This window comes from Hyperolius riggenbachi, chromosome 3, assembly GCF_040937935.1.
Source record: "Hyperolius riggenbachi isolate aHypRig1 chromosome 3, aHypRig1.pri, whole genome shotgun sequence".
Classification (NCBI taxonomy): domain Eukaryota; kingdom Metazoa; phylum Chordata; class Amphibia; order Anura; family Hyperoliidae; genus Hyperolius; species Hyperolius riggenbachi.
Window position 1 is genome coordinate 494,406,648 of NC_090648.1, and position 25,078 is coordinate 494,431,725.

Here is a 25,078-nt window from a genome sequence, read left to right on the forward strand (position 1 = left end):
TACTGCGAATGAACCTGTAGAAGAAAAAAATGTGCAAACAAAGCAACGGCTTACCAAAGAGATGAGGGTAACCAGGAGCGGGGAGCTGTGCCCATCGGGTTACCCTCATCTCTTTGGTACACCATTGCTTTGTTTGCACATTTTTTTCTTCCACAGGTTCATTCGCAGCACTTTTTATACTTGCTGTACTGTATCACTTTATATACTCCATGCCTGGATAAAGCACATATTTTTGCACTGCTGATGTAATGTTTTTGAATACATTTCATATATGTTTATTCTATATTTTTTACATTTTTTTTTTACTAATCTTGGACCTATTGTACCAAGACACTAAGGGCACTGTTTTTTTCACTGCTACTCCAGGTGTGGTGCATACACTGATCTATGGTGTGTTTTTACACATCTCATACATGATATATATTTCTTTGCACAGTCCTTGGCTAACCATTGTGTGTAATTATATATTACAAATCTATATGTATATTATTATTGACCAGCTTATATAAACTTTGGGTACTTTTCCAGGATGTCTAATTGTAATCAGCAACTGGGGAACTTTTTAACTTGTTGTTTTTAAGCATGTTCGTGTTTTTGGTCTTTAAATAAAATTTACATATTTTTGCAACTTTATTTATGGTGTTCTCCATAATTGTCGCTCCATGAGGGTAGTTTTTTCTCATGTCTATAGTTATTTATACTTTACCCTAGAGCTGGACTTAACAATAGTTGGTGCTCTAATCTGTGAGAGTTCTCTATCCACATACACACATGTTCTCCTAGTCCCTGTATCCTGAGCTTCTGCAGCAGGCTGTTGTGGGGAACAGTGTCAAACGCCTTTGCAAAGTCCAAGTATACTACACTTATAGTTTTCCTGAGATCTAAATGTGCCTTCACCACTTCATAAAAGCTGAGCATGTTGGTGAGACAGGACCTGTCTATGGTACAGCCATGCTGATGAGCTGAAATGAGCTCATTCTGTGCTATAAAGTCTTGTAAAGCATCTTATAGGATGCCTTCAAACAGTTTACAGATTTTAACAGACTTGTGTGGTGATGTTATACTGTATGTTATATATGTTTATGTAGTAAAATGCAGTTGCCCTTTATAGACATATTGGCCCATATGCAATTAACTTTTTCTCCTGAGTTATCTCCTAGGAGATCATTTTCATCTTCTCTTTAAAATAACTTTTAAACAATTTGCAATTGAAACAATACCTGAAAGTTGGTGAAAAATTATTGTCAATTTTTTTTTGAGTGTTTTCTTGTTGGCTGGGGATTTAAAGGACATCCGATGTGAAAATTAACTGATGTGATAAACAATGGCATCTATCCTCTTTCTTCTAGAAATGACGTTTTTTAGATATCCCACAGATTTATTTTTATATTTAAATCTACTTTTTAAGTTTTCACTATTCAATTTTTTCTGCTCAGTGACACATTCATTGAAGTATGCCAGAGCTCAAGTCTATGAACTATTGATCCCCTTTATCTCTTTTCTGCTCTCGGAAGCCTTTTTCTGCTAGGAAAGTGTTTTATGCCTGTATTTCTTATCAGTGAGGGTTATGCTGTAGTCTGACCCAGTCCTAACTCAGACAGAAACGGTCACTTACATACCTGATATTTAACTCTTTCAGGCAGAGAAAGAAAAAAAGGAACACAGCACAGTTATTTGTGTGCTTGGCACTGTACATACACCTGTCTATCTCATCATGTCACATGTCACCTCGGGTATCCTTTAAAAAGCATTTTATGACATGGTGTGAAAATATCCCCTAGGAGAAAACTTAGTAGAAAAAGTTAATTGAATAAGGACCATTGCCTCTGGACCTGTTACCAAACGGTCAGACTCATTCCCATAGAGAGTGGCTGCAGACAGAGTTGGAAGGATGGCGAACCTTCTGAGGGACATAAAATGTAGTAATGTAGTAAATTCTCTCTGCCCAGCGAGCGACGCGTTCCCTCTTCTCGGAATTGCTACTGAGTGGTCCGTATTCCAGGAGACATCTGTTCACTCATCTCTTCTCTGTTCTCTCCAACAGACAAACGAGATCTTGGAGCTTCAAAGGATCCGGATGAAGGATGAGATTCGGGAGTACAAGTTTCGTGAAGCCAGACTTCTTCAGGACTATACGGAGCTGGAGGAGGAGAACATCACCCTGCAGAAGCTGGTGTCCACCCTGAAACAAAACCAGGTGCATCCTTCTCTCATATCAGACTCATTCTCTTATATCAGACTCATTCTGTCATATCAGACTCATTGTATTATATCAGACTAATTGTGTTATACCAGATTCATTCTCTTACATCAGACTCACTCTCTTATTTCAGTCTCATTCTCTTTTATCAGACTTATTCTGTCATATCAGACTCATTCTATTACATCTGAGTTAAACCTGATACACACATCCAATTTTGATGGGCCAACCACTGGCCAATTTTACAATTTCCGTTCACAGCAGAGAAAAGCAGACCTTCTTAGGACAAACTACATCCGGATGACTAGCTGCATAGGTGTGTAGAGCCTACTTATAGGCAACGTGCACACCCTGCATTCAACCAGATGCAACAAATTACCATTATTGGAGGATGATAGTTTTGAAAATAATTTGCATGCAAATTACTAAGCACTTGACCCTTCCACCACGATGAGGCCTTCCTCTGCGGTAGGGGCCCTAACCTCTAAGGAGGGTCAAGTACTTGGTAATTTGCATGCAAACTATTTTGGAAACTAACATCCTTAAACAATGGTAATTTGGTGCATTTGGCTTGAATGCAGGGTATGCATGTTGTCTATTAGCAGGCTCTAGTAGTGGCTGGATAGTGTACTGGTTAAGGGTTCCGCCTTTGACATGGGAGACCAGGGTTCGAATCCTGGCTAGGTCAAGTACCTATTCAGTAAGGAGTTCAAGGCAAGACTCCCTAACACTGCAGGGTGGCCTCCTGAGCGCGTCCCAGTGGCTGCAGCTCTTGAGCGCTTTGAGTCCGACAGGAGAAAAGCGCTATACAAATGTTCGGATTATTATTACACACTTATGTGTAAGAAGCGATCTTAGGCCTGGAACCCACTAGAAAGAGCAAAACGCTAACGCAATCGCTAGCGATTTGTGATAGCGTTCTGCAAGCGATTTTGGGAGCTATTTCCCTTCTCTTATACAATTCATTAGAATGCTGCATGTCCTGTGATTGCGATTTTCTTAATCGCAATCGCTGTAGTGGAATCCGTCCCATCCATTTACTTTGGCAGAGCATTTAGGGAAATCGCTAGCGATTGAAAGCGCTCCCTAAATGCTCAAAAAAACGCACTAGTGGGTTCCAGGCCTGATGGATCAGATTCTTGCAGTAGAGGATCTCCTATTAGTGTTAGTGGACCATGGTTTGGTCGGAGACTTTATATACAAAGTTTCTCTTTAAGGAGAATGTCTCTTAGAGAGAAATAGAGAGATTTCTGGAAGCACAAGTTCAGTAGAACATTTTGTGTATCTTCTAGAAAGAGCAATTCATCAGCGCATATGCCAGACTAGCTGACGGCAGTGCCAGCAAAACATGAGTTTATAATGCTTTCTGGGATGTTGTATCGCTGTGAGCAGCTATAAGCTGCTGGTGCCAAACAGAAGTTGTTGCCCATAGCAACCAACAAATGATATTTTCGACATTATGCAGCTAGACATTCGGATGCAGTTTGTCCTAAGAAGCGCTGCCTTTCTCCCCTGTGTACGGTGTAAGTATATTCTACGGCCAGCTGTTCTTCTTCAGATGTTTGCAACTAGTACATATGCAGAGCTTCTGTTTTTGGATTCCAGGGACTTGATTCACTAAGACAAATAACATGCCTTATCAGAGATAACATGCCTTATCTGAGTTAGCATGCCTTATCAGAGATAACATGCCTTATCTGAGTTAACACGACTTGTCCGAGTTAACACTCCTTATCAGAGTTAACACTCCTTATCAGAGTTAACATGCCTTATCAAAGTTAACATGCCTTATCAGAGTAGCATAGTGAGCGCTACGAACTAGCAGGGGCTAAGGGCAAAACGAGTGGAGCTCTCGTCATTGCCAATTAGCAGGCATAAGTTTGTAGCGCTTGCTATGCTACTCTGATAAGGCATGTTAACTCTAATAAGGAGTGTTAACTCGGATAAGGCGTGTTATCTCTGATAAGGCGTGCTATTTGTCTTAGTGAATCAAGCCCAAGGGGTGTTATTTGTCTTGGGGGGCTCAGCACATCTCTGTTGGTAACCAATCAGAGACGGCCTGGTGACGCACTGATTTTTCCATCTTTTTAATTTTACAATTTCCATTTAGTTTGAGAGGTTACCTGCGCAGTCTGCTCATAGTTTTCAAAACCTGTAGGTCGTCATACTTCATGGTGGTGGTAAAATTGCTCTGTGATTGGCCAATCAACATCAGGTGTGTGTATGCACCCTTACAGAATGCCCAGCAAGATCATGGTGAACCAGAACTCCTAGGAGTGTGTAAGGGGGCCTTTTAAAATGCCATGCAAAACAGAAGTTTGCCTTATTTAAACAGAAGGTATAAGCGATTATTCAGGTTGGAGTGAGCATAGGCTGATTTTTGGTTCTAAAGATTTTTAAAGATTTTTTACTCTACTCTGGCACCTCTGTTACACTGTTTCATCTTAACTTTGTTATACACCATTGGTGGAGGGGTGATATCCCCTTTCCAACTCTACAGAGAACGCCTTTTTATAACATGAGTGGGGCTGGGTCTAATCTTTCCACCTGGCTGTACAGTGGTTACCTTTGTAAGTATTAGGCCCGGTTCACACTTGCGGTGGCCCTCCGGAATCGCCGTGCCGGAGCCGCACCGCTTGCAGAACGGACGGAACGGACGCACGGCATAGCAATGAAAGCCTATGCGTCCGTTCACATGCGTCCGTTCTGCCGAACCGGAGCCGGACCGGATCCGGGCCGGATCCGGACTCCGGCCTCCGTTCCAACATGCGCTATTTTTTCATCCGGCTCCTCCGGCAGCCGTATCCGGGGCGGAGCCGGACTGCACCATCCGGCCAATACAAACCAATAGGAACCGGAGAGCGCACAACACACTGGCTGAGAAATCCGGATGTTCTACCCCACTTCCTATGGGGATTGTTGCGGCGATATTGGATGGGGACACATGGGCAAGCATTTTGGAGTGGAGCAGCACAGCTGGATCCGGATCCGGAGATGTTGGCAGCATGTCGCAGGTGGAGGTGAGTGCTAAACAGCAGAGGGCCTGATTCCACAGGTCCCCCTTCTGCTGACCTCCCAGACCCCAACATTTTTTTTGTTTTTAACGAACTTTTGCCAAACGGATCCGGATCGCATCCTGATGGACACCTGATGCAACCTGACCGGATCCGGATCGGATCCGGATCAGAACCGTACGGTTCCGATCCGGATCCGATCCGGATCCGGTCAGGTCATCCGGTCCGTTTGGCAAACAACCGCTAATGTGAACCGGGCCTTACTCTTCACAGAGAAAGTACCTTGGACATTACATTCTACACTATATCGGGCTCTCTGTGTCCCCTGTTTTTTGTATTATATCAGACTAATTTTCTTATATCAGACTCCTTCTCTTATATCAGATGCATTGTGTTATATAATACTCCTTCTCATATACAGTGGGTTGCAAAAGTATTCGGCCCCCTTGAAGTTTTCCACATTTTGTCACATTACTGCCACAAACGTGAATCAATTTTATTGGAATTCCACGTGAAAGACCAATACAAAGTGGTGTACACGTGAGAAGTGGAATGAAAATCATACATGATTCCAAACATTTTTTACAAATAAATAACTGCAAAGTGGGGTGTGCGTAATTATTCAGCCCCCTGAGTCAATACTTTGTAGAACCACCTTTTGCTGCAATTACAGCTGCCAGTCTTTTAGGGTATGTCTCTACCAGCTTTGCACATCTAGAGACTGAAATCCTTGCCCATTCTTCTTTGCAGAACAGCTCCAGCTCAGTCAGATTAGATGGACGGCGTTTGTGAACAGCAGTTTTCAGATCTTGCCACAGATTCTCGATTGGATTTAGATCTGGACTTTGACTGGGCCATTCTAACACATGAATATGTTTTGTTTTAAACCATGCCATTGTTGCCCTGGCTTTATGTTTAGGGTCATTGTCCTGCTGGAAGGTGAACCTCCGCCCTAGTCTCAAGTCTTTTGCAGTCTCCAAGAGGTTTTCTTCCAAGATTGCCCTGTATTTGGCTCCATCCATCTTCCCATCAACTCTGACCAGCTTCTCTGTCCCTGCTGAAGAGATGCACCCCCCGAGCATGATGCTGCCACCACCATATTTGACAGTGGGGATGGTATGATCAGAGTGATGTGCAGTGTTAGTTTTCTGCCACACATAGAGTTTTGCATTTTGACCAAAAAGTTCCATTTTGGTCAGAGCACCTTCTTCCACATGGTTGCTGTGTCCCCCACATAGCTTGTGGCAAACTGCAAACGGGACTTCTTATGCTTTCTGTTAACAATGCCTTTCTTCTTGTCCCTCTTCCATAAAGGCCAACTTTGTACAGTGCATGACTAATAGTTGTCCTATGGACTGAGTCTCCCACCTGAGCTGTAGATCTCTGCAGCTCGTCCAGAGTCACCATGGGCCTCTTGACTGCATTTCTGATCAGCGCTTTCCTTGTTCGGCCTGTGAGTTTAGGTGGACGGCCTGGTCTTGGTAGGTTTACAGTTGTGCCATACTCCTTCCAAGTCTGAATGATCGCTTGAACAGTGCTCCGTGGTATTTTCAAAGCTTTGGGAATCTTTTTGTAGCCTAAGCCTGCTTTAAATTTCTCAATAACTTGATCCCTGACCTGTCTTGAACCTGTCTTGTGTGTTCTTTGGACTTCACGGTGTTGTTGCTCCCAATATTCTCTTAGACAACCTCTGAGGCCCTCACAGAGCAGCTGTATTTGTACTGACATTAGATTACACACAGGTGCACTCTATTTAGTCATTAGCACTCATCAGGCAATGTCTATAGGCAACTGACTGCACTCAGATCAAAGGGGGGCGAATAATTATGCACACACCACTTTGCAGTTATTTATTTGTAAAACATGTTTGGAATCGTGTATGATTTTCGTTCCACTTCTCACGTGTACGCCACTTTGTGTTGGTCTTTCATGTGGAAGTCCAATAAAATTGATTCATGTTTGTGGCAGTAATGTGACAAAATGTGGAAAACTTCAAGGGGGCCAAATACTTTTGCAAGCCACTGTATCAGGCTCATTCTGTGATATCAGACTCATTCTGTTATATCAGACACATTATATTAAATCAGAGTCATTCTCTTATATCAGACTCATTATATTTTATCAAGCTCCTTCTCTTATATTACACACATTCTGTTATATCTGACTCATTCTCTTATATCAGATGCATTCTCGCGTATACCAGACTCATCCTGTTATATCAGATGTATTCTCTTATATCAGACTTATTCTGTTATATCAGACTCATCTCTTATACCAGACTCATTCTCTTATATCAGACTCATTATATTATATCAGACTCATTCTTTTATATCAGATGCATTTTGTTATATCAGACTCATTCTCTTATATCAGATTCATTCTATTTTATCAGACTCGTTCTCTTATATCAGATGCATTGCGTTATATCAGACTCATTCTCTTATATCATATGCATCTTGTTATATCAGACTCATTCTTTTATATCAGACTCATTGTATTATATCAGACTCATTTATATCCAATGCATTGCGTTATATCAGACTCATTCTCTTATATCGGAACCTTAGTTAGTGGGACTCTGGGGAACCTCAGTTAGGAGGACTCTGGGGAATCTCACCTGCTACATGATTGGCTGACTTGATAATTGCTGTAATGAGCAGATGTTCGGTAAGTTGATATAGCTGTCCTGTCCTTGGGGAGATGTTCACTAATCTTCCCCCAGATACTTGTCCTATACCTGATCCGGGAATAGCTGCATTCACTACATACTGTATGTCTCTAAAAACTTGAAAAAAAACATAAATAATAATATTATGGGAACAGAATTGTATTAGAGATAAAGTCCTGCTGCTGAACCCTGGGCGATTATTGATGACATCATTCTGCGGTGGCCTCCCTGGCCAATTGCACGAGTTCCTACTGCCAGATGCATAATCGCATCCCACTAGAGTTTAATTAGGCGATGGATCAAATTTCTCTCCAAAACGAGTGTTTTTACCTGGAGGGATTCGTCCACGCCCCCCGAGACCCCAACATCTGTCCAATTATTTAACAAACACTTCTACCGAAGCACACTCAGTATTCAGAATGGCATATTGCTTGATTGATGAGTTCCTACATTTTTTTAGTTAGTAGTTTTATTGTTTAATATACCATAAACCACACCACAAATGTCACAAAAACAAAACACTGTAACTTACTATTATCCATGTTGTGAATGGTGACTGATGTAAAAATCTTATCTTAAAGGGAATGTATAGCAATTACTTATTCATTCCTTCATACGTCATTCATTTGTTATTTTCTATTCCTGTACTGCTTATCACCTTTGTGCAGATCTTACCTGCAATTTTGCACACACTGAATACAGAGAACAAGCTGATGAGAAATCATTCTACACACTCTAGATGGTCGAGGTCACCTGTGCTGAGAATCTAGGGTGTGCAGCGCCTCCTGAGGGCATTGTTCTTCTAGTCACCCCGCCCACTCCATCATGTGACGTGCCGCTAGTTCTCTTCCCCCCACTATAACAACCGAACACATCTCTAGCCTGCAGGCTGCTGATGCATCTGTACAGAACTCTGTGGGATTGAGTCCTGATCTCTGCAGGTGATAGTCTTGGTACGTGCATTTGATCCTTCAGATGACAGTGGGAGCCGATGTTGTACAGACGAGTCTTTGGCTGCCGCCAAGTTTAAATTAATGTGTAAAGGAAGCTTAAGAGGCATAAGAAAAGAACTGCCATCAGCATATATTCCCTAGTCCATACTCGCTGTGCGCTGAAGTGCAGGTAAGACCTGCGCAGGGACGATAAGAAGTGAAGATACAACAAGCAAGGTTTGGGACACACTGCAGACACTTTACAAACAGTAAAGTCTTATAGTCACGCTAGAATGTTCTTGCCCGGGGAAGCTAGTCTGTGCCATCCCTGGTGAATATCTGGGGCTTGATTCACAAAGCCGTGATAACTGTTATCACTCCTGTAAAAAAGCGATTTACGCACGTTTTAGCGCGCGTACGCGAGGATCAATGGTAAGATGACAGCCAGCTCTGCTGCGCACTTTACTCTGCAAGCAGGGGGACACTGGGGGGCACAGTCGGAGGAAGGGAGAAATATGATGCCGGACCTGTATCCCACACAGCGCATCCGCTCGGCTGGCGCCTCGGTCATTTTTTTCGCCTCCTCTCCAGGGTCACCCTCCTCCCCACCCACGGGCAGGTTATATTGGCTATTTTTTTTAAAACTTTAAAGTACCTTTGCGGTACTTTTTAATTAAATAAAAAAAATCATATAAAATGTATGCTTGACTAGGGGTGTGGTTGGGGGTGTGGCATGGGGTGTGGCCTAAGTGTCCCGCTTTCTCATTTCAAAATCTTGGGAGGTATGTGGTAGGTAAGTCCCTCTTTCCCGCTTTCATCCTTGTTTGTCCTTCTTTCAGGACTGATCTTTGTAACCCTAAACTATGTTCCTAATTTTAAACTGATATTTTTATTTTTAATAATGTATTAATATTAAGGGAAATTAATGATTATAAAAATGGTGGGTATGGATAGAATTATAAAATGATGTCTTTTACTTACAAATTAATCGTGGTATGCGTGACTAGGGATGAGCTGGGGGTGTGATTAGAGGTGTGGCAGGGTCATATTTTTGAAATGTTACAATCAGTCAGAAAAATCGATTGCAATTCTTAAATTGAACAAATATTTAAAAAATTGTATGGTGTGTGTGTGGCCACCTTTAGGAACAGAGATAGCAGCTAGCAGATTGCATGAATTGCATAGAGCTTGAAACTGGACCAGTCAGAATAACTTCCTGTCAGTTTTTATTGGTCCAAGTTCAAGTTGTATGTATCATTGACGTGAAATTTGAACACAGGGAGTAATTATTTGCATCTGATCGATCATCGCTAACAGCAGCTTATACGGTACAGTTTCTGTTTTCTTATAATAGGAAGTGATGTGCACAGCGTAAAGTCCTTATAATTGAGTTCAGACAAACATCTCAGTGCAGACACGGCGTCTGCATTTCTCTGCAGCTTCTTACTAAACTCTGAGCAATTATTATGCAGCCTCTACTCCCCAGAGAGGCAGTAATTATCAGGTGAGACTTGGCCTCTCCATTGTTTCTTTGTTTAAAAAAAAAATCTAATTTCTGACAAAGAAAATATTCCCTGCAGGGATTTGGTGTAGCTGGTTATTTTCGGAGTATCGGCCCCCTCGTCAGGGGAAAACCGCCGGCAAGTCCTCCGGCAACTGGGAGAGAAATCTGCTTCAGTCTTAGGAGTCGGGCCATCAGATGTTCCGATTTGTTACATTTCCTAATAATTATTTTTATACAGACAACTCTGCCTATTTTTGCCCTAAATATCGATTTTTTTTTTAAGTTTATATAATCAGGGATTAGGGCTACGGCCGACTAAAACGCTTATAGCCAACTTTGGAAACGCCGGGGATTCCAAAAGCGGTAGGCTAATTAAAGTCTACAAAACGATAGCAATTTTTAGAAATCGCAGTTGCGAGTCCTGCGCGATTCCTGCATGATTTTCAAAGCGATTTAATCACTTTCGTACTAAGAGGTTTTTCCCCTTCTGGACCAGAGCAATTTTCACCTGTCAGTGCTCCTCCCATTCATTTGCCAATAACTTTATAACTACTTATCACAACAAAACAATCTATATCTTGTTTTTTTCACCACCAATTAGGCTTTCTTGAGGTGATACATTTTGCTAAGAACTATTTTATTCTAAATGCATTTTAACGGGAATAATAAGAAAAAAAAAATGAAAAAAAATCATTACTTCTCAATGTTTGGCTATTATAGTTTTAAAATAAAACTTTCTACTGTGGTTAAAGTGAACCTAAAGTGAGGAAGAAAAAATGAGTTTAACTCACCTGGGGCTTCCCTCATCCCCCTGAAGCTGATCGGTGCCCACGCTGACTCCATCAGATGTCCCTGGACCAGCCGGCGGCGACTTCCGGTTTCGCCGTCACCGGCCGACAGGCCGGGAACGAGAGTGATTCTCCACGTTCCCAGCCAGAATATCGCCCCCTATGCTGCTATTGCGGCATAGGGAGGCCGCAATAGCAGCATAGGGGGCGCTATTCTGGCTGGGAACGCGGAGAATCACTCTCGTTCCCAGCCTGTCGGCCGGTGACGGCGAAACCGGAAGTCGCCGCCGGCCGGTCCAGGGACATCTGATGGAGTCAGCGTGGGCACCGATCAGCTTCAGGGGGCTGAGGGAAGCCCCAGGTGAGTTAAACTCATTTTTTCTTCCTCACTTTAGGGTCACTTTAAAACCTGCACATATTATTTGCCTATTTGTCCCGGTTATTGCAACGTTCAAAATATTAGTAAAAGGTATGGCGACAATATTTTATTTGGAAATAAAGGTGTATTTTTTTTCTGTTTTGTATTTATATCTAATTACAAGCCCATAATTATAAAATAACAGTAATATACCCCCATGACATATAAATTAAAAAGGTTCAGTCCCTAAGATAACTATTTACACATTTTTCTTTAATTGAGATAGATTTCATTAATCTGATCGGATTGGTTGGGAGATATTTGTCCTTTACTGGTCCCAAACATTCATTTCCAATAGTTCTTACAAAGAAACGTCCGTAAACAATCGCTCTGCAAATTGTATTGTTAGTGGTCTTAAGGCTCCGTACACACATCCAATTTTAATCTGCAGATGACTGGCCAATTTTACCACTGCCAGGTAGTTTGAGGGCCAACAGATTTTGAGTACTATGAACAGACTGTGTAGGGGTGCTCCCATACTACATGGAAGTGGTAAAATTGGCCGGTCATCTGCAGATAAAATTGGATGTGTGTACGGACCTAAAGTTTGGTGAGTAGATCCTAGATATTTCCCAGATATTTCCCAGTCCCAGGCAGTACAGTGGCGTAGTGGTTAGCGTTCTCGCCTTGCAGTGCTGGGTCCCCGGTTCGAATCCCAGCCAGGTCAACATCTGCAAGGAGTTTGTATGTTCTCCCTGTGTCTGCGTGGGTTTCCTCCAGGCACTTTGGTTTCCTCCACATCCCAAAAACATACAGATAAGTTAATTGTCTTCCCCTAAAATTGGCCCTAGACTACGATATATACACTACATGATGTAGACATATGACTATGGTAGGGGTTAGACTGTGAGCCCCTCTGAGGGACACATAAAGGGACTCCAAGCACCTCTCAAGGGTATGCCTTTAAGACTCCGACCAGTACTGCAAAGTACTTAAAGATGCATACCTTTCTGTAGCTTGTGCTCTCCTCTTTCATTTGATGCCTGAATCGCCGTTCTACATCAAATAGTTTTAGTTTGATTTCAATTTCAAAATCGCAGCTGCCATCTTGGCTGTGTTATAGCTTGCGGGTCACCCCTGTATTCTCTGTTAGAGAAGTGCATCACTGAATGAAGCAGGAAGAGGAAGTGACACGCGTGGCCATTGCAAGAGGCTCCTCCAGAGGGGTCCTAGCACCAGGGGAGGACTGGGACCTTTTGGCCTGGAGGGAAAACACAAACTAGAGGCCCATTTTCACGGCAGCCCGGGCCTAAATTACAACACACACGTGCCCCATGTGCTATATGCCAAAAGTCACATGGGAAATTCAGTAAGGACACATGAGGGACAGCGTGACAGGTACAGTATAATGCATTGGCAATGGGGGGGGGGGGCACATAAAACATTTCGAGTTCCGTCGCGTTCATTGTTCGTGATTATCACACTGGATCGACCACATCAGCCCGAGATTTCCCCGCATCTCAGATCGATACTTTCAACCAATTTCCACCCAAAATCAGACAGATATTTTCCCACGGACCTGCAGGCAAGCCTCTGCTCTGCATCATGCTGTTTATATTTACCAACTTGCCCTCCCTCTAATTACTCTGTAATTAGGCATTGATTTCCCTCGGCCAGCCCAGTGGTTCACATTGTCTTATACAAAAACATGTACCAGGCACTGTACCAGCCCTAAATCATTAAATGAGAGGCAGCCTGGGGGGAAATTGCCCCCCTTCCCCCCTGGCCAGTCCTCCCCTGCCTAGCACGACTTTGTTGGAAGTCGCCTGGCTTAAAGGCATGCCCATGAGGTGCTCGGAGTCACTTTAAGTGACAAGACAATGTACTCTGTACAGTGCTGCGTAATATGTTGGTGCTATATAAATACTTAAATAAATAAATATGCATTTCACTTCTTACCTGAGTTTTTCTCCCAGGTGAAATTTTCACAACTTGTAAATAAACTGCCTATTATACCAACAGCAAGCAAATACTCAAAATAATTTTGACAGTAGGCTTTCACCTACGTTTTGGTACTTTTTTTCATTGCAAAGTACTAAAAAGTTATTAACCACTTAACGACAGCCTAACGCCGATAGGCGTCGGCGGGTCGTTAGTGGTATAGCAGCCTTTCCATGCCAGTTCACGGAGGGTGCCTCCGTGAACAGTGTGCAAGCCGCCGATCGCGGCTCGCACGCATAATGTAAATACACGGGGAAGAAATCGCAGCAGCGCCGTGATGTAGATTGGCGATCCCCGGCCTCTGATTGGCCGGGGATCGCCGGCATCTGATAGGCAGAAGCCTATCCTATCAGGCGCAGGACGGATATCCGTCCTGCGCCGCTCAGAGGGTAAGGGAGAGGGAGGGAACGGAGGTGAGGGCAGAAAACGCTGCGGAGGGGGCTTTGAGGAGCCCCCCCCCCCAAATCAATAATAACCGGCGGCGATCAGACCCCCATCCCCAGCAGGACATCCCCCTAGTGGGGAAAAAGGGGGGAAGTCTGGTCGCCCTGGCACATACCTGATCTGTGCTGCGGGCTGTAGAGCCCACGCAGCACCGATCACTGGAAAATCCCCTGGTCCTTAAAGAGAATCTGTATTGTTAAAATCGCACAAAAGTAAACATACCAGTGCGTTAGGGGACATCTCCTATTAGCCTCTGTCACAATTTCGCCGCTCCCCGCCGCATTAAAAGTGGTTAAAAACAGTTTTAAAAAGTTTGTTTATAAACAAACAAAATGGCCACCAAAACAGGAAGTAGGTTGATGTACAGTATGTCCACACATACAAAATACATCCATACACAAGCAGGCTGTATACACCCTTCCTTTTGAATCTCAAGAGATCATTTGTGTGTTTCTTTCCCCCTGCAGTTCTCATGCACTGAAGTTTCAGGCTGCTCGTTTCTTCATGCAAACAGCTTTGTCCTTGTCTGTAATTCCTCAGTATGTGAAAGCCCAGCCAGCTCAGAGGACGATTTATCCAGCTTGTAAAAGATAAGAGAGAAGAGAGAAGCTGCCCTAATCTAAATAATACACAGGCAGTGTGCATAGAGGGGCCTGGAAGGGGGAGTTCATAGCAGAACCACAACACTGAAGAACTTGGCAGCCTTCCAGACACAGGCCGAGAAGTCTGACAGGGGAAAGATACATTGATTTATTACAGAGACTGTGATAGTAGAAAGTGCTGCAGTAAGCCAGAACACATTAGAATAGCTTTTGGAACTTGAAGGATGATAAAAAACAGGATGCAATTTTTGTTACGGAGTCGCTTTAAGTAGGGACCATGAGCAGTAAAAATAAATGAAATCAGTACTTACCTGGGGCTTCCTCCAGCCCACCGTAGGCTGCGAGGTCCCCCGGCGTCCTCCAGGCTCCTCCCAGGGTCCCAATGCAGACTTCACTACCGCCGACCTTCGGGCCGACACTTCCTCAACAGTGACGCGACTCGTCATCACGCCAGCCGGCGTGACAGTACTGCGCATGCTCGGTTCAGAGTGACCAGCCAGCCGCCGTGATGACATGTAGCGGCACCGTTAAGGAAGTGTCGGGCCAACATTCGGCCTGGGTGTCGCCGGGGGACCTCGTGGCCTACCGTGGGCTGGGGGAAGCCCCAGGTAAGTTCTGATTTCATTTATTTTTACTGCTCAGGGTCCCTTTAAATTGAAGATGAAAAATTATCTCCTAGGAGAAAACTCAGGCGAAAAAGTGAATTGCGTATGGGCCAGAGTATTTATTTATGTGATAGCTTCTTCTATACAGGTAGTCCCCAGTTAAAGTACGAGATAGGGACTGTAGGTTTGTTCTTAACCTGAATCTGTTCTTAAAGAGAACCTGAACTGAAAATTAAAAGACAAAATCACCATACACAGGTCATACTTACCTCCTGTGTAGTCTACTCCTCAATCTCTTTCTCCTCTCCTGCGTCCTGTTTGCCCACTGTGATCACTGGAATTCTCTATCCTTCATTTTAAAATTGGCCATTACCCCATAACAGCTTCCTGGTCAGCACACTGTTAAACTGTAATATCGCCCACTTGAGCCATAGGAAAACATGGACATTACCTTGCACATTCAGTTGTAACTGACAGCTGCTGATCTATAGCTGACAGCAACTGGTATATTTCATTTCTGACAAAATATTGTCAGAACTGGAAGGGGTCACTCTAAGAAGAAAATGGTGAGCTCTTGAGAGGAACTGACGGTGAGGTTAGTATGTAATATTCATTTGCAGCTACGCCATGTGTTTATTTTAAATAATTTTACTCTCTTCAGGTTCCCTTTAAGTCAGAACACTGTGCCATCTCTGTCCCCTGTACTTCCTATGCCCCCCCCCCCCCCCCCACCACCTCCTTGTGCCTCCAGTGTCCCCCTCTATGTCACCTCTGTCCCCTGTACCTGCTCATATAAGTTTAAAAGTTTTTTCTGTTCATTTTATTTTTGTAATAAATTTTCTCAAAAACTACAAGTCCAATTTGAATTTTTTAGGACTTGTTCCCACCACAGAATCAGAGAGTCCATGCTGTTCGTATCGGCGGGTGGTTTTTAAGTCGGGGGACTACCTGTACTGGCAAAATGGTCACATTCCCAAGTATACTCCCATAATTTAACATAAACTTGGCACGTAACCTGAACACCTGCAAATACATTGGTCTCATGCTAGATGAGAAGAAAAATAATTTTAATTGGATATAGCAGATGCTTTTACAAACTTTAATATGAAACATTTCTAGATAAGAAGATCTGTGGAAGCACGATGTCCTTGAACTGCCCAATAACTGCCCACTAACAACAATATATAGTTTTGTTTGGACATTTGTTACATAAGCCACCTGTGGTAACGGGACATTTATGACTTTTAATTAGAGTTTGTTATTATATAGTAAGAATTGTCCTCGACAGAAGATAAACCACCTGTGGTAACGGGAAATATTTGACTTTTAATTAGAGATTTTGTTATCGTATAGAAATAATTGTCCTCAGAAGACAAGCCACCTGTGTAACAGGAAAGTTATGACTTTTTAATAAATGCTCGTACTAGGGCTGCACGGTTTTTTCGGTTTAAAACCGAAACCGCGGTTCGTGGCAAGACGATCTGCTGATCGTCAGTACCTTCGGTTTTTTTGGTCCGCTGTCTGTAATAACTTGCGTCTTGCCCCGCTGTGCGCGGATTGGCCAGAAGCAGTGAATAGGTGGAATGACGGCAGCGGTAGGTGGAGCTGTATGCTCTGTACAGCTCCGCCTACCGCTGCCGTCATTACATCGCTATCCAGTGATTGGTAAAGCTGTATGTGCCCAGCCGCTCGCTCGAGTGGATCCGCCCCCCGCTCATTAAGACTTATACATATTCACTGCTTCTGGCCAATCCGCGCACAGCGGGGCCAGAAGCAAGGTATTGCAGACAGCGGACCGGGCAGTGCGGACCGGGAACCAACAATACACCCCCCCCCCCCCCCCCCCCCCCCAAAGTGCTAAAAGCAGGTTTTGAAAAAAAATCGGGGAAAAATCGAAATTGCAATTTCTGAGAGAAAAATTGCAATTTCGATTTTTCCCTAAAATTGTGCAGCCCTACACATGCTTGACTAAAGTCGGCTGAGGTGGCTTATAACAGCTGCCTTAGCCGATTAACAAGCGTGTGTATGGCAGCTGCCAACTCATGATAGATCTGTACAGCGTATCAACTCACCAGACGGATGGCCTACTTCTTTCAAGACACCGCTTCCCCTCTTGCCACATGACATCATGCATGTGCCACTCCGCCCCCTACATAGCAACAGTACACATCGTCAACTACACAGCTGACATGCGTCTGTACTGGCCGGCCCAGCTTTGTCACCCAAGGGGATTGGGTTCCGATCTCCGACAGGGTGACACAAGTTAAAGGCATGTACACACCTTAAAGAGAACCTGTACTGAGTAAAAATATTTAAAATAAACACATGAGGTAACTTCAAATGAACATTGCATAGTTACCTTGCCATCAGTTCCTCTCAGAAGCTCACCATTTTCTTCTGACAATAATCCCTTCCAGTTCTGACAATATTTTGTCAGATCTGAAATATATCAGTTGCTGTCAGTTATAGCTGAGAGGAAAACTGATGTACCAGGTAATGTCCATGTTTACCTATATCTCAAGTTGGCAATGTTACAGTTTAACAGTGTGCTGACCAGAAAGCTGTTATGGGTAATGGCCATTTTCAAAATGGAGGACAGAAAATTCCCTTGATCACAGTGAACAAACAGGACGCGGGAGAGGAGAAAGACACTGAGGAGTAGACTACATGGAAGGTAAGTATGACTTGTGTATGCTTATTTTGACTTTTCATTTTCAGTTCAGGTTTTCTTTAAGGGAGTGCATTATCATAAAGGAACCAATGTCCTTGACCTAAAAATAACCTGTTGCAAGCTAAGCTTTATGTTTGTTTTATGGTTCTTTAATGGAAAACCAGTCTCCTGTGCTAGACAAACACACTAAGGTCAATATATGTTTATCAGTTTGCGTTTAAACGTGGCTTAACAGAATAATCCATAAAACAAAATGTAGACCGTATAAAGAACAAACAGTAGGATAAAGTAATGGGTGGGTACACGACAATCAAATGTAGACCGTATAATGCAAATAGATGTAACCTTTCCAAAACAATTATATACTTCAAAATATTATTCACAGTAATCTGTACAGCAAACAGGGATTTATATTTAGTCAATACTTGTACCTAACCGCTGCTGATAGCGTTACACCAGAGAAATAGCGATAGTCATGTCTAGGAGACGTCATGGAGAAGCATGTGATTTGCTTGATCAGCTGACAGATGTGCTAAGCTCTGATTTGCTGGAATCACATCCTGCTTTAGCAGATGATCAGGACTAGCAAATCAAAGACTTGCATATCCATCACCTGACCAAAATGATCACATGCTTCTCCATGACTTCTCCTAGACATGACCATCACCACAGAGGTGTCCACACTCCAGTAATGGAGAGATGGGGTACATATTTATTATAGCAAGGCCTCAGGTATGGTCAGGTATCCTGAGAGTCTTTGTGGTCCATTTTTACTTTGTATTTTTGCAAATGTAAGCTAATAACGTGACTGTTCCTCCCATGAATTTATTGTCATTCTCTTCTCTTGTCTGATTCAGGTGGAGTATGAAGGTCTGAAGCATGAGATCAAGCGGTTCGAGGAGGAAACGGTCTTGCTGAACAGCCAGCTGGACGACGCCATTCGGTTGAAGGAGATATCCGAACATCAGTTGGAGGAAGCTTTGGACACTCTGAAGAATGAGCGGGAGCAGAAGAACAACTTGCGGAAAGAGTTGGCCCAATACATCAACATCAACGACAGCATGTACAACAACCACATCAACATCGCTGTGGATGGGCTGAAGTTCTCCGAGGATGGGGAGTCCAACAACGAGGAGAAAATGAATGGTCATATCCATACTCCTCTCGTCAAACTGAACGGAGATTATCGGACTCAGGCTAGGAAGGGGGAATCACACCATCCCGTCTCTGACCTCTTCAGTGAGCTGAATATATCCGAAATGCAAAAACTCAAACAGCAGCTCATCCAGGTATGTCGTTTGGAGTGGAAATATAGTATGTAGTCAGTAGCTGAGAAGAAAGGACCACATTATGCACATTTTGTCTTCTGTGTTTATTGGAGGATTAAGGCCAAATTCAAGTAAAAAAATATTTTATTTCTGAGTGTGAAAAACAAGTCTGGAACTATACTATGGGGTACTATCCCCCACTCAATCAGGTCTCACCTATGTTTGATGACTGGAGAGAGAATAAGGAAATTAAACTGCGACTATGGAGGGGACATTAGACTGTGACTATGGAGGGCAAATTATTTCTCTTGGCCGCAGGAATAAGGACTCAACCCCTTGGGTGACAGTTGGGGTGGCCACAGGGATTGGGACTCAATCTGTTGGGTGACAGTTGGGGTGGCTGCAGGAATCAGGACTCATTTCGTCAAGTGACAGTTGGGGTGGCTGTAGGGATCGGGACTCAATGGGTCAGGTGACAGTTGGGTGGCCGCAGGAATCGGGACTCCATCCTTTGGGTGACAGTTTTTGTGGCCGCAGGTATTGGGACTCGATCCATCAGGTGACAGTTGGGGTGGCCACAGGCATCAGGGCTTGATCTGTCGGATGACAGTTGGAGTGGCCACAGGGATCGGAATTCAATCCATTGGGTGACAGTTGGGGTGGCCGCAGGGATCGGGACTCAATCCGTCAAGTGACAGCTGGGGTGGCCACAGGGATTAGGACTCAATCCGTTGGGTTACAATTGGGGTGGCCACAGGGATTTGGACTTAATCCCTCGGGTGACAGTTGGGGTGGCCCCAGGAATCCGGACTCAATCCCTCTGGTGACAGTTGGGATGGCCACAGGGATCAGGACCCAGTTCCATTGGTGCTCAGCAAGATTTCAGATATCCAATCTACCCAGATAATCCGAACTTTTTTCCACTTTGAATAGCAATTCGGATATTTTTTAAAATCCGAATAGACAATCCGAGCAAACTCGGATTTCCCATCTGAAATCTGAAATCCGAAATCCGGGCGGATAGTTAGTTCAGAGCAGAAGCCAAAATCACCTTCAATGGCAAAAATCCCTTTTGAAGGCATCCAGGCCGAGAGAGAGAGAGACCTCCGAAAGGGGTTTTTGACATTTGAAGAGACTTTTGGAAGCATTTTAAGCCATTTTCGTGTCACTTCCGGTTTTCAATCCGGATATCCTAATCCGGCCGGATATTGGGTTCGGATATCTGAGTTTACTCGGATACCAAAAAGTTCCTGATATCTGGGTATCCGGATCTGAATCAATTCGGATTTTAAAAAGGGGTATCCGATCACCCCTGCCCAGTTCCTCGGGTGACAGTTGGGGTGGCCGCAGGGATCGCGACTTAATCTGTTGGGTGATAGTTGGGGTGGCCGCAGGGAACGGGATTCAGTTCCTCAAGTGACAGTTAGGGTGGCCGCAGGGATCAGGACTCGATCTGTTGGGTGACAATTGGGGTTGCTGCAGGGATCAGGACTCAATCCCTCGAGTGACAGTTGGGGTGGCCACAGGGATCGGAGATTCAATCCCTCGGGTGACAATTGGGGTGGCCACAGGGTTTGGGACTCAGTCCCTTGGGGGACAGTTGGGGTGGCCGCAGGTATTGGGGCTCAATCACTTAGGTGACAGTTGGGATGGCCTCAGGGGTCAGGACTCAATCTTTTAGGTTACAGTTGGAGTGGCCGCAGGGATCGGGACTCAATCCATCGGGTGACAGTTGGACTGGCCACAGGTATTGGGGCACAATTCCCTAGGTGACAGTTGGGGTGGCCGCAGGGATTGGGATTCAATCCGTTGAGTGAAAGCTTGGGTGGCCGTACGGATCAGTACTCAGTCCGTCAGGTGACAGTTGGGGCTAGAGTTACAAGTGGCCATGTAAGGCAACAAACAATTAAAGGTATTTGATGCTTTACAAACAGACTTTAGGGTGTATGCACTAAACTAGAGTAACGTATAATTGTACTGCATTGTGCTATACTCATCGTGCTGTAAGACTTTTCGCAAGTTATTCTGCTTAACATACCTTAGTGCAGTGGCGGCTAACCCATGGCAGGCGTGCCAGAAAGGGTACTCGGAGCCCTTCCTGTGGGTATGCGTGCCAGAAGGGGTACTCAGAGCCATGGGCGTCCGCAGAAAATTTTCCAGGGGGGGGGGCAAAAAGTGGGGAGCAAAAAGCGGGGTGGCGCCGCAAATTTGGGCTGCTGTTGTGTGGCGCGCGCAGCGCGGCAAAAAATGGAGCTACGGACGAAAAATGGGTGTGGTCATGAACCAGAATGTGGGTGTGGTCGTGGGTGGAGACAAGTTTACATGAACTAAGCAATGGTGGGACATTAGATTAGGACAGTGGTGGCGAACCTTTTGGAGGTCGAGTGTCCAAACTGCAAAGTCACTTTACTATCACAAAGTGCCAACAGCAATTTAAACTAAATACAAACGTTTTAACTCATACATGAACATTATGGAAAATTAAGTTGAAAATAAACTGTGAAGATAAACAATTTCATCCATCGTACTCCTGAAAAAAATTATTCATTTTTTTTAGAACCTCCCAGTTTCATTTTCTGTTTTAAAAAGCGGAAAAAGTAGGTTTAATGCTATTGTCTCATATGATGATGATTCAGCTTTTTCCATAGTCTCGCAGTTAGCAATCATGTGACCCCCATCAAGACAAATTCAGCAATCAAGAGGCCCCCAACAAGACAAATTCAGCAATCATGAGGCCCCCAACAAGACAAATTCAGCAATCATGAGGCCCCCAACAAGACAAATTCAGCAATCTTGAGGCCCCCAACAAATCATGAGGCCCCCAACAAGACAAAGTCAGTAACCATGAGGCCCGCAACAAGTCAAATTCAGCAGTTATGAGGCACATAAATAGACAGCTTTTCACATAAATAGGCAGAATGCCCCCTTAATATGTAGACACCTCTCACCTGGCAGCAGTTCCCCAAAATACACTCAATCTGACAGCAGTGGTTCCCCAAAAATAGGTAGCCCCAGGTCTATAGGTGTCCCCAGAATAGGTGGCCAGCGGTATAGATGTCCCCAGAACTGGTAGCCAGGGGTAGAGATGTCTCCCGAACAGGTAGCCAGGGGTATATGTGCCCAGTATATGTAGGCAGGGGTATATGTCCCAGTATATGTAGGCAGGGGGTATATGTCCCAGTATATGTAGCCAGGGGGATATGTCCCAGTATATGTAGGCAGAGGTATATGTCCCCAGAAAAAGTAGCCAGGGGTATATGTCCCAGTATATGTAGGCAGGGGGATATGTCCCAGTATATGTAGGCAGGGGGATATGTCCCAGTATATGTAGGCAGGGGGATATGTCCCAGTATATGTAGCCAGGGGGATATGTCCCAGTATATGTAGGCAGGGGGTATATGTCCCAGTATATGTAGGCAGGGGGTATATGTCCCAGTATATGTAGCCAGGGGGATATGTCCCAGTATATGTAGGCAGGGGTATATGTCCCCAGAAAAAGTAGCCAGGGGTATATGTCCCAGTATATGTAGGCAGGGGTATATGTCCCAGTATATGTAGGCAGGGGTATATGTCCCAGAATATGTAGGCAGGGGGTGTATGTCCCAGTATATGTAGCCAGGGGGATATGTCCCAGTATATGTAGGCAGGGGTATATGTCCCAGTATATGTAGGCAGGGGGTATATGTCCCAGTATATGTAGCCAGGGGTATATGTCCCAGTATATGTAGGCAGGGGTATATGTCCCAGTATATGTAGGCAGGGGTATATGTCCCAGTATATGTAGGCAGGGGGTATATGTCCCAGTATATGTAGCCAGGGGGATATGTCCCAGTATATGTAGCCAGGGGGATATGTCCCAGTATATGTAGGCAGGTGTATATGTCCCAGTATATGTAGGCAGGGGGTATATGTCTCAGTATATGTAAGCAGGGGTATATGTCCCAGTATATGTAGGCAGGGGTATATGTCCCAGTATATGTAGGCAGGGGTATATGTCCCAGTATATGTAGGCAGGGGTATATGTCCCAGTATATGTAGGCAGGGGTATATGTCCCAGTATATGTAGGCAGGGGTATATGTCTCAGTATATGTAGGCAGGTGTATATGTCCCAGTATATGTAGGCAGGGGTATATGTCCCAGTATATGTAGGCAGGGGTATATGTCCCAGTATATGTAGGCAGGGGTATATGTCCCAGTATATGTAGGCAGGGGGTATATGTCCCAGTATATGTAGGCAGGTGTATATGTCCCAGTATATGTAGGCAGGGGTATATGTCCCAGTATATGTAGGCAGGGGTATATGTCCCAGTATATGTAGGCAGGGGTATATGTCCCAGTATATGTAGGCAGGGGTATGTGTCCCAGTATATGTAGGCAGGGGTATGTGTCCCAGTAAATGTAGGCAGGGGTATATGTCCCAGTATATGTAGGCAGGTGTATATGTCCCAGTATATGTAGGCAGGGGGTATATGTCCCAGTATATGTAGGGCAGGGGTATATGTCCCAGTATATGTAGGCAGGGGTATATGTCCCAGTAGATGTAGCCAGGGGGATATGTCCCCAGAAAAAGTGGCCATGTGTGCAAGAGAAGGGGAGCAGCGGAGAGAAGAGGGAGAGATATGGGCATTCACCTTAGGGGGCTCTCCCTCCCTCTCTCGCTCTCCCCTCCGGAGTCCGGAATGAAGTGTGCAGCGGCTGGCAGCGGGCGGAACTTACCTCCTCTCGTCGCACGCGCCGGATGGATTAGCCGCTACTCTGGCCTGATCCAGACCAGAGTGCGGCACCAGAACTTCCGGCGCAGGAGCGAGAGGAGGTAAGTTCCGCCCGCTGCCAGCCGCTGCACACTTCATTCCGGAGGGGACAGCGAGGGAGAGAGAGCCCCCTAAGGTGAGGGAAGGGGGGGAGACGTCCGCCCTTCCCCACTGTCGCCCATAGCGCTCTCTCTCTTCTCTGCGCTGTTCCCCTCCTGCTGGCTGCACGGGCACGCGGCCAGGGGGGGGCAGTGGACGGCCAGGCTCGGGCAGATGCCCGGTTTTGCCATATGTGCGGATGCCCATGCTCAGAGCCCTTCCTGTGGGCATGCGTGCCAGAAGGGGTACTCAGAGCCCTTCCTGTGGGCATGCATGCTGTTGTTGGGTCATCGCCTAGAGCGAAGATGCAAAGTGGAGTAGAAAGGATCCCATGCAGACTATGCCTATATTGAGAGGGATCATCTGGCTACTTATACTGGGGGGGGGGGGGGGGGGGGGGGGGGTACAGGCATCTAGCTGTCTATACTGAGGCAGTCATCTTGGGAGGAGAACATCTGGCTGGCTGTATTTGGGAAGGAGGGATCAATATTGGCTGCCTATACTGGGGAGTGGGGTCATCTGGCTCCCTATACTGGAGGGTGGGGTCATCTGGCTACCTATACTGGAGGGTGGGGTCATCTGGCTCCCTATACTGGAGGGTGGGGTCATCTGGCTGCCTATACTGGAGGGTGGGGTCATCTGGCTACCTATACTGGAGGGTGGGGTCATCTGGCTACCTATACTGGAGGGTGGGGTCATCTGGCTACCTATACTGGAGGGTGGGGTCATCTGGCTACCTATACTGGAGGGGTGGGGTCATCTGGCTGCCTATACTGGAGGGTGGGGTCATCTGGCTACCTATACTGGAGGGTGGGGTCATCTGGCTACCTATACTGGAGGGTGGGGTCATCTGGCTACCTATACTGGAGGGTGGGGTCATCTGGCTACCTATACTGGAGGGTGGGGTCATCTGGCTACCTATACTGGAGGGTGGGGTCATCTGGCTACCTATACTGGAGGGTGGGGTCATCTGGCTACCTATACTGGAGGGTGGGGTCATCTGGCTACCTATACTGGAGGGTGGGGGTCATCTGGCTACCTATACTGGAGGGTGGGGTCATCTGGCTACCTATACTGGAGGGGAGCATCTGAGCACCTCTACTGGGGTATAGTATTCAGGTTAAATTGCCATATCGGCACTTTGCAATTAATATATAGGTTTTGGGTTGCAG

At 45.1% G+C, this 25,078-nt stretch overlaps 1 protein-coding gene across 11 annotated transcripts in view; it reads left to right on the forward strand.

Annotated features, from left to right (window-relative positions):
- Nucleotides 1-25,078, forward strand: part of BICD1 (BICD cargo adaptor 1) — a 323,818-nt gene that overhangs the window by 193,461 nt on the left and 105,279 nt on the right. For all 11 annotated transcript variants that reach the window (XM_068278243.1, XM_068278238.1, XM_068278241.1 and 8 more), the window contains exons 3-4: nt 2,045-2,197; nt 18,645-19,076. In XM_068278243.1, the coding sequence (XP_068134344.1) occupies nt 2,045-2,197; nt 18,645-19,076 (585 nt within the window). The remainder of the gene's footprint in view (nt 1-2,044; nt 2,198-18,644; nt 19,077-25,078) is intronic.